At 39.8% G+C, this 16,198-nt stretch overlaps 2 protein-coding genes across 2 annotated transcripts; both read left to right on the forward strand.

The window, feature by feature from the left end:
- Positions 1-2,457: 2,457 nt before the first annotated feature.
- EIF5A2 (eukaryotic translation initiation factor 5A2) lies at positions 2,458-11,210 on the forward strand. Its single transcript, XM_015825771.1, has 5 exons — positions 2,458-2,526; positions 4,713-4,902; positions 6,031-6,135; positions 7,358-7,489; positions 8,250-11,210. The coding sequence occupies exons 2-5, from the start codon at positions 4,738-4,740 to the stop codon at positions 8,307-8,309; spliced, it is 462 nt and encodes a 153-aa protein (XP_015681257.1). The 5' UTR covers positions 2,458-2,526; positions 4,713-4,737; the 3' UTR covers positions 8,310-11,210.
- Positions 11,211-13,482: 2,272 nt separating this feature from the next.
- On the forward strand, positions 13,483-15,929 carry RPL22L1 (ribosomal protein L22 like 1). The gene is made up of 4 exons (XM_015825772.1): positions 13,483-13,563; positions 14,371-14,460; positions 14,953-15,074; positions 15,615-15,929. The coding sequence occupies exons 1-4, from the start codon at positions 13,555-13,557 to the stop codon at positions 15,757-15,759; spliced, it is 366 nt and encodes a 121-aa protein (XP_015681258.1). The 5' UTR covers positions 13,483-13,554; the 3' UTR covers positions 15,760-15,929.
- The last annotated feature ends 269 nt before the right edge of the window (positions 15,930-16,198 follow it).

Genomic DNA, 16,198 nt, shown 5'->3' on the forward strand with positions numbered 1-16,198 from the left:
TGTGGCACCCTCCTTCTCATGGCCTTCCTGCTTTTGAGGACAGCCTTCATCAGGCCTAACCCCCATCCATCCACCCAGCACGTCTGTGCTCCTTACCACTGCTTCCTAATTGTCCATGTCTTGAGGTTATGATAGCAACTGGGACTGCCAGAATTGTCATCACCAAGCAATCTGGTCACATGACATTATGCTTCACAACCATATCACTTAGTGACAGCAATCTCAGTCCCAATTGCCTTTGTGACCTGGGGATTACCTATATTTGAGACCAGAATGAGACCAGAAAACCATCTGTTAGAAATGCTTTAATTTGTATTCTTTCACTGAGCAATGAATCAGATTCGATCTCTAAACAGTTTCCTCCAACTCCATTTCTAATTTATTAGAAAGACTGGTAACTAGCTTGCTAGCTTTCTTAAGAGCTTCCAACAAGTTCGAAGAGAGCAGGGAGGAACTCTGTTAGGGTAAACTGGCTTTGAAATTCCATTTTCCTTCTGAAATACATTCTGGATATTGTAAAACTTTTGGGATTCCTTGTAATACTTCTAATATATTTTCTCTCGGACATTAGCATTCAAATAGAATGTTGCCTGCACCTCCCACATAATATCCCAAACCTAACATTTGTTAAGAAAGACAAAAAAAAAGTCTACATAGTGGACATAGCAGTGCCTGGAGAGAGTAGAAGAGAAAGAAATGAAGAAGATAACAACATACAAAGTAATGCAAATAGAAATAGAATGACTGTGGCAAAAGACAGCAAAGGTAGTCTCAATAGTAATAGGTGCCTTGAATGTAATTCCAAAACATTTGGAGTTCCACTTGAACTCCAACAGCATTGACAAAATGACCATCGATCAATTGCAAAAGGCAGCTTTACTGAGAACAGCTTACATCCTGCAACAATACCTTTAACACCATCAAACATCCACATCTGCCTATCCCACATCCCTGGGAAGAACTTGATAAGTAGACAAAAATGCCAGATCCAGTCTGAACATCTGGCTGACTGTGCAACAAACCATAATATATATTAATATCTAGTCCCGCCTTAGGCATGAAGACAGGCTGGGTAACTTTGGACCAATTACTCTCTCAAATCAACACACCTCACGGGATTGTTATGCAGAAAATAGGAGGAAGGAATATTAGATATGTTCGTTGCCTCAAGTTATTTATAAAAACAATAAAGGTGGGATAAAAAACTCTAAATAATAAACAAAATTAAACCTTTTCTTCCCAGATTACAGTGGTATTCTAAGAGGAAAAAATTGGGCCTTCATTTTAATTTCCCATTTGTGAAAGCCTTCCTGTAGTGAGAGTTTGACCATCTTCCCCTTCATACACCAATAAGAAGCTTGGATTTAGACCCAAAATCCCTCCTTACAAGTCCACAAATCCAACCCGGCTGTTCAAGGTTTTTGGAAGAGAGGATGCTCTATCTCTTGTCCTTTTACACCCGCCGACTTTAATAGTATTTCATCACTTTTGTTATTAGCTAATCGGAGCCCTGATGAGCAATTAATTCTATAGTATAGTGTAGCTGGGAGATACATTTAGCTGCACGCCTTAGTACTACGGATTATTGTATTGCTTGTTTTGGGGAATCACTAATAAGTGTTTATCACAGGGGAAATAATTGCTAAAGGCTTATCCGAGAATCTGGAGGTGCAAAGGACTTGAGAGGTCATCTAGTCCAACCGCTGCTCCATGCTTTTCTAACACAGAGATCCCCAACCTTGGCCACTTTATGACTTGTGGACTTCAACTCCCAGAATTCCTCAGCCAGCCATGCTGGCTGAGGAATTCTGGGAGTTGAAGTCCACAAGTCATAAAGTGGCCAAGGTTGGGGATCTCTGTTCTAACAGATCTCCCAACCCCGCTGCTAAAGCCGATAGCGGCAGCACAAGGAAGTTTCAGTGACAATGTATGCAATTTGGGGGGAAAATGGACACCGTGCAACCAAGGGAACTAGAATATCTTTCGTACTCTCCTATCTCATTCGAATTAGTCCCCGCAAGGACATAAACCCCGCGCGCTGCTTATCCGACCAATCCGGACTCGACGCGAAGGCCCCGCCATTAGTAACTCTTCCCACCCACGGCTGAAAACCCTTTCCGTACAAGGAGCACGTGCTTCGACAAGCATGACATGCTAGTTTCAAGCATACGGGCGCGGACTGATGACGGCAACAGATGTAGGCATCATTCAACTCTGTAGGTTAGGAAATATGAGAAAGAGAGGCGATAGATAGAGAAACTGGAAGAGGTCCCGGCGGGCGGCTCCACTAAGCGGGGGGGGGGGGGAAGGGCATTATTAAACGCAGCCAATGGCGGAGAAGGATGCTCGTGGGAGTGGGCGGGGCTGAGGGCTTCCGGATAGCGCAAGCAACGTGCCGCACACGCCCTTCGTCGCCGCAGCTTGTCTCCCCGGTCTCCCACGCGCCTTCCCGCTTCCCTTTCCGGCTGCTGTGCGCGCATGTGCGTTGCTGCGACGCTCCGTCAGTCTTTTCCTGCGCCGCATGAGGTAAGTGCTGGCCTGACGCGGGCGGGCGGGCGGGACGGCGAGCGCGTGCGGCAGCCTCCCGTCTTCCGCCCGACCTTTGGCGGGAGGTGGGCGCGGGAGGCCCTTCTCGGCCGCCGGCCGCGCATTGGCGGCCCCTTCCCGCTTCCCTGCGGCTCGCAGTCCAGCCATGAGGGGACCGAGGGGGGCAGAAAGTGAAGCCCGGAGGCCCTCTCTGGCTTTCTGGCGGGTGAGGAAGGGCGGGTTTCCTCGCCTGCGAAGCGGCGGCGGCGGCGGCGGCACCGAGCGGCCACGAGATTCTCCTTCCCCCGAGGCTTTTCTCTCGCCCGGGAAAGGAACGGAGAAGGCTGCCTCTTGAGTCCCGCCCGGGTAGGGCGCGGCTCCACCCAGGTAGGTAGGTAGCTCGCACGGCTGGCGAGGAATGACTCCGCCTGCTGGGGGAAGCTCTCCTGGGTCTCGACCCGGGTGCGGGGCCGCCTCTGGCCTCCGCCTTGTTCGCCCCCTTTCCCGGGAAGGCTGCGACCTCGTGCTTTTCAAAAAACCTCTTTCTCTAAAGGCGGGGGTAGGCAACCTCGGCTCTAAGTTGAGACTCTGATAGCCTGCGGCCTTGGGAATGGACAGAAAAGGCAGTTTGATACTGCTGAATCGTCAGTTTCCCCCCTCCTTCCCATTCATCATCATCATCATCATCCATTAAAACACTCATACATGCTACTTTTCACCTTCGAGCTTTGGATTTAGAAGTTCATTCCTATTATTATTATTATTATTATTATTATTATTATTATTATTTATTGAATTTATATACCGCCCTATCTCCCTTACGGGACTCAGGGCGGTGAACAGGCGATAATAAAACCACGATAAATATACACAAGTTTCTGTTGTAAAATCAAATTAAATAACAGGCCTGTTCTAAAAGTACCCCATACAAAACCCCCGCTAAAACATAATCAAACTACGCCAGGCCGGCCGCACGGAATAGAAGATCTCTTGCTGAAGATCTGCAATTCAAGAGTTTGTCCAGCATAGGGTGTGCCCAAAACGCCTGTTAGAAATATCGCAAGTTGTCCTGAGGGCAGCGATCGCACCTTGTTGGCCTTCCCAGAATTTCAGGTTTGGTGGTTTAATTCCTCCCGACACACAAAAAAAAAAAGGCTTCTGTCTTAATTTCTCCAGGCATTTTTAATCTTGTCTTCCAACAAGAGTCTTTCAGGCTTCCTCTTAGGAACTGAGCCTGGATATTAAGACACAAAAAAAAAGGAGGCGTTTGCCATTCATGGAGGGGGGGGGGGAGCAGGCAAGAATGATTGCTGCCAAAATGCAGTCTCTTTTGCATCTGGCTGCAGCTGCTGCCTGCCTTACTTGCACCACGTACACAAAAGCACACACCCTTGTAGCTTCTAGAGGGTGATGAATCAGGTTTCTTTGTGACAGTTATAATGACAAATAGCTCTCTTTAAGCGACCAAAACTGAATCGCAATGCATTCGACACTAGTGTTGTGGCCAGCCTTCAATAAAACCATTGCAGTAATTGTAATCTGGTCTGATTTAGCCATCGTTATTAATTGAAATAAGTTTAGTATATTAGTTTCCCAACTGCTTCCTTCCCTCCACTTTTCTCAAGCATTTCAAATGTGGCCTGTGAATAACTTGACAAAATAGTTTTGTTTCTTAATTATATAGATGGCTCCTGGAGGATATAATCTGAAAAAGCAACTTTGAAAGATACCTTAAATTGTATTGTTATCAGATACTCTTACAAATAATAGTTACTGAGCGTTGGAAAGCTTTGTCCTCCTAGCTATTATATAACAGTGACCGCATCTCTTCTTTGGTACCCCATTGGAAGTCCACACTGATTTGAAATCATAACTTCTTTCTGAAGCTTCCCCTTTTCTTCCCCCTCATCTAGACAATGCATATTTAAAAGGTATAAAATTCTAATTTAAGCTCTTATCTAAATGGTGAAGAATTGGATATTTATAGAGGATAGTATACCTAATATACTACTGAGCAAAAAAAGTTTGTGAAACATAGAGACTAACATCTATAAGGAGAGAGGAATACACCCTACTTATCCTTTGGTGCAGAACACTATGTAGATAATGCATTAGGTTAAAGCATTAGTAGTAATTTTAATAATATCTTTATGAAGAGGCTGAGAACTGTCTCTTGGAAATTACAGTATTTTCTAGAATTCATTTTGTACTATGGCGGATGAAGTTGACTTCACCACTGGAGATGCTGGTGCTTCCGCCACTTACCCGATGCAGTGTTCTGCACTCCGTAAGAATGGCTTTGTGGTGCTGAAGGGACGTCCCTGCAAGATTGTGGAAATGTCAACTTCCAAAACTGGCAAGCATGGTCATGCCAAGGTAATCCCAGAGTATAATTTAGCTGTTTTACTGCTTTGATGCACAAATACTCTCTTGTGAGTATTAACAATTTGCTACTATTTCGTTTTTGCTTAAACTGCATTTGTAGTTGGTTGTCCTTACAAATTGATTCTGACTACTCTGGGTGGTGGGTGCGCTAGTATTGTGACTCAATTCATCAAATAAAATTTGCATACGATCTTGTTTCTCCAAATAGAACATATTTAAAGTGAACGAATTCCAAAGTGGCAAATTGGACTAAGCATTATATTCTAATGCTGCATATCGGTGTTTTTTTTTACCAGTTCTCCATGGTCTGTTACTTTCTAAATGTTTTGGGGCTAGAAACTGCAGAATTGCTAGTCAACATGGTCTTTTCTGTGCTTTGTCATAATTGAACTTACATGCCAATAAATGATGGGGAGAATCTGTTCGCACAAGAAGTGAAGGGGTGAAAGAAATCCAAATGCCAGTTTGTAGCATGTTTTCTTTCTACAAATTAGTCTAAGATTTGAAACATACCTGGATTGAATTAATGAATCTAATTTTATAAGTCAGTTTCATAAAGAATATAGAAGTAACTTGAATTAATGTTACCTTTGGAATTTGCAATCTTCTGATAGATTGCACCTCAGCAAAATAGTTTGTAGCTAAGAGATGGACAGTTGACATTTAAATTAATCTTGGGAACTTGCTTCTCCATAAATTACCCCACTTACCCACCCATTGTCTTGCCTAAGGCCCTGCAATGAATTTGCATTTAAATACTTGATGAATCTTAGGCATTATCTTACATACAAAACTTTAACACAGCTATTATGTATAATGCAAACACCTGCTAATAGTTTTGAGCTTTTGGGAAAACAGATCTAAAATATGCATAGTACAAAACATCAGGTTTATGACATTTTAATCAATGATAACATTAGAAACGAAACAGGTCTTTAAAAGTTAATTATATTCATAATACTGCAGAATCTATATTGAAACACATGTTCATAGCTAGTTTGTTTCCTCTCAACTTTTTTAAAGAGATATTATGTGGGAAGATCTGAATAAATATAAGAAAATGTGAAATATAATATTCTTGGTAACCTAATTACATGATTATGAATGTTTTCTAAATAGGTTCATTTAGTTGGTATTGATGTGTTCACTGGCAAAAAGTATGAAGATATATGCCCTTCCACTCACAATATGGATGTTCCAAATATCAAGAGGAATGATTATCAGGTAAATGTCTCTGCATCTAGGCTTTCCTTGGACATTGCTGTCTAGATGTGTACAAAATGGAAGCCTCACCTTGGGGAACCTGGTCTAAATTGAGATGGGGCACCCTGTGGACCTCCATATACTTAGGCTGCCCAGCTGTTACTTTGTGATGTTTAAACTGATTCATGGATACCTAGATTTGCAACAATTTATTCTTAATGGGGTTTTCCAGTTTAATATTGTGTAGTATCAATTATCTGTCATTACAGGATCCTAAAAGGTCTCATTACAGTTGTTGCCATATAATATTCTGGATTGTATGATTCCTATGTTTGTAGAAAGAACATGAACATACAGGTAGTCCTCAACTCATGACCATAATTGAGGCCAAATTTTCTGTTGCTAAGTGAGATATTTGTTAAGTGAATTTTATCCCGTTTTACAACCTTTCTTGCCATGGCGATGCTGCAGCGGTGATACATGTGAAAATGGTCATAAGTCACTTTTTTCAGTGCCGTTGTAATTTTGAATGGTCACTAAATGAATCTTAAGTCAAGGACTACTTGTACATGTGAGTTTAGGAAGTAGTAGTAATCAAATGGTTTTCCTCTTGCTAGATTCTAGCTGATTATAAGCATTTCATTTCTTTCCAGTCTCCAGTTACCATTACATAATAAAATTATGCTGCATTATCTATGGCATAATACTACCGCATTGTCCTTTATATCTGTTGTAAATGTGTATGAAACCACCTGTTCCAGTCAGACTGGTATTATTTGGAGAAGTGGAATATTCCAAAATTCTCCAATTGTGGAATGGTATTACCCATCTTAGAATATTGCCAGATGGTACCAAGATTCCTAAAAATCTAAAACCTTTGGATAAATCTTGGTTTGAATTAACATTAATAGTTTTAAAAATGAACAATAAAGAACACATTCTTTTTGTCTTCCCATTTCTGATAATGTCTTCTAAAAAGATTTTCTGACATCTATGATTAATTGTGAGAAAATAGAAATCATACTTTAGTTCTTTAAAATATATGGGCTTAAAAATTGGTTTGAGAAATGGCAATACTGAAAAATATGTTGTGAGGATATTTTAACTTCACAGGTCATTTTGATAACTTCAGGATAGGTGTTCTCAAAAAGAACAACATACAAGTTTTATTTTCAAAGCGGTGGTTCTATAATTCCCCATTTTAATTAAGAATGTAATTGAATAAAATGTTTTATACTTGCAGCTAATCTGTATACAGGATGGCTACCTTTCTTTGCTGACAGAAAGTGGAGAAGTTCGAGAAGATCTGAAAGTCCCAGAAGGTGAATTAGGCAAAGAAATAGAAGGAAAATACAATGCAGGGGAAGATTTCCAGGTAAGGGCGCCCATTTAACTCTCTTAATAGTGACGTCAACTACTGTAGGAGCGTTTCTGATACCTTTTCTTTTCCTTCATGAATAATAGTTTTTTTTCTCTAAAGCAAAGGAAGTGCTTTCTATCTAGTGTATTATTTATTTTTTATTTATTGGTTTATTAAATTTTTATGCCATTCGTCTCCCCACAAGGTGACTCTGGGCAGTTTACAAGTTATAAAACGAGTAAAAATAATTAAAACATTAAAAACTACACAGATTAAAACATCAAAAATATTGTTAGGTTTGAGTTAGGTGTGTTTCTGTCTTTGCTTTCATGTTCTAAGTGTAAGTTGGCAATGTGTGCTCTGTGCTTAACAATGAACATGAATTTTAACTATAGCTAGGAATGCTTAAAATACCTTATTGTTGTTTTTCCACATTATTTTGATTATCCATGATTAAGAAAACATTTCAATGCACAGTTAATGAACAAAGCGAAATTAGCTGGATTCACATCCACAAAATCATAAACCCTGGTTTATAAGCTCCTCTGCTTGGATTCATATACAATAGTCCATAAATAAGTAAACCACATTTTTGCTTAGTGTGCTCTCCTAGCTTTTCTTATATTTATGGGAAACCAATGATTTGCCCAATATTAGCTGTAGGAATAGTAATTTCAAAACTAATAACATAGCAAACTACCATAGATGTATTAATTGATATGATAATATAATGGAATTGTAGAACCTAACAAAATTCTTTTTTCCATTTCTGTAGGTGTCAGTCATGTCTGCAATGAGTGAAGAATGTGCTGTAGCCATAAAACCTTGCAAATAGGACCACCTGGATTAAACAGTTGCTAAAGTACCAGCAACTGCAAATCTTGTATTTTAGTTCTGATTATCACCAAAGCTATAACCTTCACTAGCAACCTCGTGTCTTTGTTTGAAAATAGTGCTGACTGATGTTGCAAGCAGTTTGGCAATATTAAAATTGCTGAAGTTCAAGTGCTTACAGGAATGGCAAGGCAGTCAAAACTGTCATTTTAGATCATGAGGTATTCAAAAGTAGTATGCTTTGCTCAAATGAGACTGTATAGCAGTGCCAATACCAAGGTAGTACTCAGTTTTGAGTTTACTTACATTTTAAAGAAACGAAAGTAATTTTGTTTTAAAATCTTAAACATGATAAAATGTGGCTTGCACTGAATTGTGAAGCATAACTGAGCTAGAGACAACGGAACTCATGTGATCAAAATGCCAATGCTGATGGCTGTGTGCAGCAAACTGTAGTTTTGCTGGCTTGCTCTTAATTCGTCACAATTTGCTGTGATGTAAACATCCAGAATGCTGGATGCTTTCATACTCTGGTTAATAGTGCACAAATGTTGGAGCAGGGTAGAGAGGAAGAGATTCACTAGAGGCCTTTGTTTTCAATGTAGAGTTCAGCCACTTCCAGTTTTTTAAAAAAGGCAATGCCTCAAGAGTTACAGTATTTGATTTGGCTTTTAACTCTTTTTTTGGTTTATGGCAGAAGTAAACTTTTTTTTAGGAATTGGAGCAAACCTGCACGTATCAATGGCCTGAAGGCTAAATTTCAACCCTGTGTCACTGAACAGAATTTGAGCCATGGATTGTCTTGTAGAGTTTATAAAGAACTATGATAGCGCACTCTGTCAAACACATGAACCTCTGGATTATACTAGAACTGATCTGATTCAAAGTCTACTTGAGAAGGATTGGTTAGACTGCGTAGGCAAATGCCTAATTACTAATCAACCTATTATCCATATGATCTTTGCTTGCAAGATCATGTTTCAGCTTGATTAGCATTTGGGGAAAACCTAATTACTTAAATTTGCCTTACATTTTGGTAACAAATGACTAACTTGAACTAGTGACTAGATTCTTAAAACATGCTTAGTTCATTGGCAGTTTTTTTGGGGGGGAATAGTAAATAGGATTTTGAGCTTAAGTTAGTAGAATTGCCCTTAAGCGGTACAGCTAGAGTAGAAGGAAAATAAACTGCATCTGGATCTTTATAAGCTCTAGATTTAACTAAGCAGGTATCTATGCAGAACGGGCACAATACAACTTAAATTTGGCAATAAACACTCTTGAAAAAAGCACAGTCTTGTTATAATGGTAAATTACTACATGTTTCAAGATCTAGGGCTACTAGGAAGCTGAAGGATTCTAGCGTATTGTTAAAAGTTTAATCATGTGAGTGTTCCTTAATACTGTATTGTCAATATCCATAATAGGAATGGAAGTCACAGTTTGAAATGTGGATTTCCATTTGCTAGTATCATTTGTGATGATCATTTGTCCAACAGTTATCTATTGTGCCTGAGCAGCTGAGAATACTGAAGTCATAATTTTAAGGAGTCCTGCTAGTATCTCCCTAGTGGTATCATCTTTTAGGAATTTATTACCAGACGTACCTACTCCTGAAGATGGTACTTAGACTTCAAATTAATTCCTAGCAGTCTGAAACCACAAATTACATAAGGTAGATCAGGAAGAAATACAATATCTATTAGGTAGATCTTATGTAGGACACTGGTAAAACTACAGTATTTCCAATATGCTAATAGCAAAGCCATTTCTCTTGTAGAGGTTAATTGTCTACAAACCCACTAAGTTTACAATAAACTTTGCTATTGAAACAATGCTATATATTTCAGGTTCTTTAAGCTATTTCAGGGCCATCATGTTCTATGAATCCATGTTTAGATTGTTTTTTTTTACTTTTCAGCTGAAACCAATCACATTTAATTTTCAAGAGCAGGGTCAAAATCTTATAAGCTGAGGGCCAAAATTAAGTCTGAAATAGTCCTGTTGTCAGTTTGTTGTGATCTAAGCTATTTGCTTGGGGTCCATTATCTTTTGTTCATTGGACTGCAGATTTTTTTCCCTTAGATGTTAGGGATTCTTTTGTTAAAACCCCAATTTACCTCTTGATGTCTTTGTTGTCTTGCATCTGTGTGCAACGAAACCACTGCTAGTTGAGCCATGACTTGAGTGTATTCTTCTCAGGGCTGCTCTTGTGAAGATGTGAAAGAGCTTAAGTTGATTATTTTAACAAAGCTGCTTAAAAGTTGTAACAGGGTTTTGTATTGCATAAATTTATAGCATGCCTAGGACACAAGTAAAATTTAGTATATTGAATTAAAGGAGTCAAACATTGTGATCCATCTACCCTGTAAGTTAGGTGACATGTTTGACAACAGTAAGCTTTAAATGTTGGAATGCTGACTATGTCTGGGAATTTTAACGGAATAAGCTGTGTTAAATTTTTGTGTGTATGTAAAGAGCAAGATTCTTGTTTGTTACTATCAAAAATTTTCACAGTGTAATTAGAGACATTGATCTTTGTGGTGTTTAGATAGATTGTGGTACTGTACTTGTAGAATTCTGGGCTTTCACATTCAGTGACTGTTACATTAAAAAAGTCATATTGTTTTAAATTAAATGGGGGGGAGGAGGTTTTGTATTTGCCACAATAGGAAGCTCCCATAAGTATGCAATTATACCTACTGGCAAGTAATGTATGCAAAGTTCATTATATAAGAGTGCCCTTGACTTTAAAAGCAAAACTTGAAAGGTTTGTACTTTTTCTGCATTTCTGTAATAGTGAAGTATTCATATGTTTAAGAGTTCTTGGCTTTTAATGACTTGTTTTAACAAAATGTTTGAATTATTTGAGTCACAGTAACAAAAAATAAAGTTTAAACTTAAAGGCTATTTTTATTGTCCCTTCTATATTTCCTGTTCACCATAGTCATGTCTTCTCCAACAAATTGGAGAGGAGACTATTTCATTTCGTAGCACTTCTGCAAATGCTTCTGTGCTATAGTTCTTTTATTTAACATCAATGATCTCCATGCCTAAGGTTTAAGAAAAAATATTGCTGGGAGCTTTGATATGCCTACATATCTTGAAGGGGATAGTGTTTTTACCTTGTCCTGTTGGTCTCCACTTGAAAATATTTTTGGTGGATGCCTACTCCTAGAATGAGTAACTGACACAGCAATTTCTCCCATTTGTACCCTATCTGTCTGACCATGTCCAGATGGTGGCCAAAGTCTTTGGCAATGTATTTTCAGCCCTTTCCAACCTCATGAGTTTCAGCAAAACTTTTCTGAGTTCTGTAAAAATATATTTTGAATGGGGCATGATTGCCTCCTACAATGAGCAGATTGCTGATTTTAACATGTGTAATTTTTATACGGGAAGGCCCCTCAAGCTGAAGTTCTGATTATCATGTAATTGATTAGATTATCTGATTACCTCATTAAGTAGTTCATCCTACGGCTTCACATAAGTTTTCTGTTGAAGAGTGAATTTGGCTCAAGACAAAACAGTATCCTGGGTATTGGGGATTTTTTTTAACCAGAATCTCATACTAAGATAGCTTAATCATCTTGTAGGTTCATTACCACAGGATTATAGTTCTACTAGACTTGGTCCAACCACATACACTTGGCCAAATCTAAAATATCTCACTCCCTTAGTGCCAAAGTAGGACACTCACTGGAATGTTTCCTGTGAGACCTTTCAAATTAAAGTAACTTAGCAAACCTGCTTTAACTGGGTAAGTGCTGCATAGTGCTAAAACTGCAAGAATGCTGCTAATCAATACTCTGTCTATTGAATGTCACGAGTGCTCGGCTCCCCCAATCCTTGAAATTTCGGAGGTATGCTAGAAAGAGTACAGAGAAGAGCAACAAAGATGATTAGGGGACTGGAGGCTAAAACATATAAGGAACGGTTGCTGGAACTGGGTATGTCTAGTTTAACGAAGAGAAAGACAAGGGGGGACATGATAGCAGTGTTCCAATATCTCAGGGGCTGCCACAAAGAAGAGGGAGTCAAGCTATTCTCCAAGGCGCCTGAAGGCAGGACGAGAAGCAATGGGTGGAAACTGATCAAGGAGAGAAGCAACCTAGAACTAAGGAGAAACTTCCTGACAGTTAGAACAATTAACCAGTGGAACAACCTGCCACCAGAAGAGGTGAATGCTCCAACACTGGAGGTTTTTAAGAAGAGACTGGACAGACATTTGTCCAAAATGGTATAGGGTTTCCTGCCTGAGCAGGGGGTTGGACTAGATGACCTCCAAGGTCCCTTTACTATTATTATTATTATTATTATTAAATCAACTGTGTTCTTTGGAAAGACAGATACTGAATCTGAAGCTCAAATAATTTGGCCACCAAATGGGAAGAGACGACTCACTGGAAAATGGGGGAAGATTGAAGGCAAAAGGAGAAGGGTATGGCAGAGGATGAGATAGCTAGATAGTGTCCTTGACACAATGAACATGAATGTGGGCAAACTTGGGGCAAAGGGGAGGACAGGGAGACCTAGCAGCCGTTTGTCTGAAATGATGTAGGGTTCCTGCCTGGGCAGGGGGTTGGACTCGATGACCTCCAAGGTCCCTTCCAACTTATTATTATTATTATTATTATTATTATTATTATTTAAATCCCACGAATGGAGCAAAGGGATTAAGGTTGCTCCCCGTTTTGCTTTTTTTCCTGGCTCTATTCGGAGCTGGCACCTATCCGCCAAGAGCTGTGCACCCCTTATTTAAAATTCTAAATTAAAAATAAAAAAAAGGCTCGTTGGCACGTTTATTACAAAACAGTGCTGCATTCCTGTCTTTGCACTTCTGTTTGACACAAACGTTTATTTTTTTCATTCGCGCTCAACTGGGAACCGGCCATCCTAGAAAACTCTCCAACCATTATGTACCGAACGAATGAGTGGAGTTAAGAAATCATTGCAGTCAGACAGATGTTTGGGAAGCACCAGTTTGCCGATTGGTAAATCTTAGAACCCCGGAAACGGCACTCCCGACACGTGTGAGTAGAGCTCTTACCCGGCATGCATTGCCTCTTAGGGAACCAGAAACGCCCCAACCGGAATCGGGAGGGAGCTGCGCTTTCTAGACGCGCCCACAGTCTCCCTTGGGCGCGTGCGGCACGCCTTACGTAGACTGCGTCATAGGCACGTCGCTATAAAAGAGGGGCCGTGCTGGACGCTCGCTCTTTCCGACATCCGAAGGCCTGGCCGCTATGGCGCCGGTGAGCGGTCGTTGACCTGGCGAGGCGGTGCGGGTTATTTCAAGGGAAAGGGGGCCGACCTCGAAACCTTGTGGGGGTGGCAGTGCTGTGGCCTCGGTCCTTCGTGCTCTCGTTGACAGCTGGGGAGAAGCTGCTCCGAGATGGAGGCTGCGCTGGCAAGAGTGGGCGGTTAAGCCATTTCCTGCGTGGGTTGCTTTGCAAAGGACTCTCCTTTAGGCCAGCGTGCCTGGCTGAGGAATTCTGGGAGTTGAAGTCCACAAGTCATAAAAGGGCCAAGTTTGGAGACTCCTGCCTTAGGCCTTCTTGGGGAGCGGGAAAACGGAAGGGGCCTAGCCAGTGATGAAATAAAGTATCTATGGATTAATGATGGTTGCTTTGGGGGGGGCAGGTATCCCAATGATCCTATAGATCAGTGTTTCTCAACCTTGACCATTTTAAGGCATGTGGACTTCAACTCCCAGAATTCCACAGCCAGCATTGCTGGCTGTGGAATTCTGGGAGTTGAAGTCCACATGCCTTAAAATGGTCAAGGTTGAGAAACACTGCTATAGATGAATGTTTCTCAGTTTCAGTCCCCTTGAGGTGGGTGGGCTTTAATTCCCAGAATTGCCCAGCCAGCTGTGGATAGAGATTAAATAAAACCTGTGATCAATCCATTGTGTGTTGGTTTTCAGTGCATCTCAATCCAGCCCCATGGCAGGATTCCAGATTAGGAAAGACCCTCCCTCCTACAGAATATCTAGGTCTTGAAATTGTCAAAATAAAAATAGATGCTAACCTAAGGGATGTTGTTTGGGTTTCTTTCAGCAAAAAGACAAGCTGAAAAAAACAGCTTTCAAGTATAACCTTGATCTCACCCATCCTGTGGAAGATGGCATATTTGACTCGGGGAACTTTGTAAGTAGTTCTTAATTCTTACCTGTCTAAAGAGCTATGTAGTAGAATAGTAGTGAAGCTTAAGTGTTAAGGAAGGTGGACAATTTTCATGGTTGCAGTTTCTTTTAAGAGAAAGAAATTAGCCATATTTAATTTCAGCCAAGGAAATGTGGAAAACAATTTTGGCTGTGAGAAATCTTTCCCTGAAAAGATAATTAGGTTTAATTCTGTGTTATTAAATATACTTTTCGTCTAGTTTAGTCCCTTAGCTACCAGATATATTGCATAGCTGCATAATTTGATATCAGAAAGCTTGCATATATAGCATGTATTGTGTTAAGTTTCTGGGGTGGGATTAATTTTAATAAAAGACGCTTCATGGGGAGGTGCTTGTATGGTATAATTATATTCAGTGAGTGGAAATAACAAATGTTGGCTGGCTAGGGTTCCTTCCCTAGACCCACACCTAGGGCACCATTCCCTAGTGTTCTCTTTTGTATTTTTTAAAATTAGGAACAGTTCTTGAATGAGAGAATTAAAGTCAATGGAAAAACAGGAAACCTGGGAAATGTAGTTCACGTTGAACGTTTTAAAAATAAAATCACAGTAACGTCTGAAAAGCAGTTCTCAAAAAGGTTGGTTTTCTTTAATATTGTCTTGCAACTTTTCTTTAGCTCCTTGCATCATCATTAATTTTAAATTAAATACTTTGTAAAATATATTGTAAAATATATTGCATTAGATAGCAAGTTTAATGGAAAGACCCTATAACAATTGGACTTGCCATTTTACCTGATACCATATTTCTGCATAAGATCCTTACTACTGGGTCTTGTTCTTTTGTTGGAAGAAGAGTGTAGGGAGGAATTATACACGTAGCATTGCAGTTTGGAAGTTCTTCGTATCATTCCCAACCATCCCCACAACAGTCTTGCAAGGTTAGAAGTAAATAAGGGCTGGAGGTGATAGAGGTGCATTTTTGATATCTTGAAATGAGTTTACAGTTGAATTCAGTTTCACAGTCTTCTTGTTTGGCTTGATTAAATTAGAGTGAACTCGACAGATAACTGCTAAGGTTACTTTCTCAAAATTCTTGTCTGCTTTTTTTTGCTTTCTAATTAGTAGATTCTCAAATGAAGTATTGTACCTAAATCACTTTCTTCATATGGTTAAAGGTACCTTAAATATCTCACAAAGAAGTACCTCAAGAAGCACAATCTTCGTGACTGGTTGCGAGTGGTAGCATCCGACAAGGAGACCTATGAGCTGCGTTATTTCCAGATCAGTCATGATGATGAAGGGTCTGAAGCTGAAGAATAAACAGCTTTTAAATGGAGCATCATGTTCCTTGAATGAACAGAGTATATACGCAATCAACTATTTATGAGCATACATTAATTTATTACCAAACAGATCTTGTATGCTATTTTAAATCTCCTGTTCACCTCTGAGATATATTTTAAAAGTGTCATTAAATGGCTATTCTGAGATAATTTTTTTTGTCTAAGGCTGAGTTGTGTGTGTTTCATTGGGCATATCTGCAAAAATCTTATTTTTGAACCGTATAATATGAACGTTCAATAATGTGTATAATGGGACTATTTTCTAATTAAATCCCCAAGTAAAACTGCCAATTTTCATTTTTTAAGGAGATAGTGTCTCCGAATGTCATTTTAATGGCAAAGGAAGAACTTGTGTATACCCATCAGTCCACAACCTTGGGGGGGGAGTGGGGAAGAAGGAAGGGGATGGTTCCATG

This window comes from Protobothrops mucrosquamatus, unplaced genomic scaffold (assembly GCF_001527695.2).
Source record: "Protobothrops mucrosquamatus isolate PMUCROS unplaced genomic scaffold, P.Mucros_1.0 scaffold2794, whole genome shotgun sequence".
Lineage (NCBI taxonomy): Eukaryota > Metazoa > Chordata > Lepidosauria > Squamata > Viperidae > Protobothrops > Protobothrops mucrosquamatus.

Bases quoted from the DNA above. Each gene is read 5' to 3' on its own strand.
- EIF5A2 (XM_015825771.1), top strand. From the start codon at position 4,738: ATGGCGGATGAAGTTGACTTCACCACTGGAGATGCTGGTGCTTCCGCC. The intron at 4,903-6,030 runs GTAATCCCAGAG...TTTTCTAAATAG, and splicing joins GCAAGCATGGTCATGCCAAG to GTTCATTTAGTTGGTATTGA. The intron at 6,136-7,357 runs GTAAATGTCTCT...TTATACTTGCAG, and splicing joins TCAAGAGGAATGATTATCAG to CTAATCTGTATACAGGATGG.
- RPL22L1 (XM_015825772.1), top strand. The intron at 14,461-14,952 runs GTAAGTAGTTCT...TTTTAAAATTAG, and splicing joins TATTTGACTCGGGGAACTTT to GAACAGTTCTTGAATGAGAG. The intron at 15,075-15,614 runs GTTGGTTTTCTT...ATATGGTTAAAG, and splicing joins GAAAAGCAGTTCTCAAAAAG to GTACCTTAAATATCTCACAA.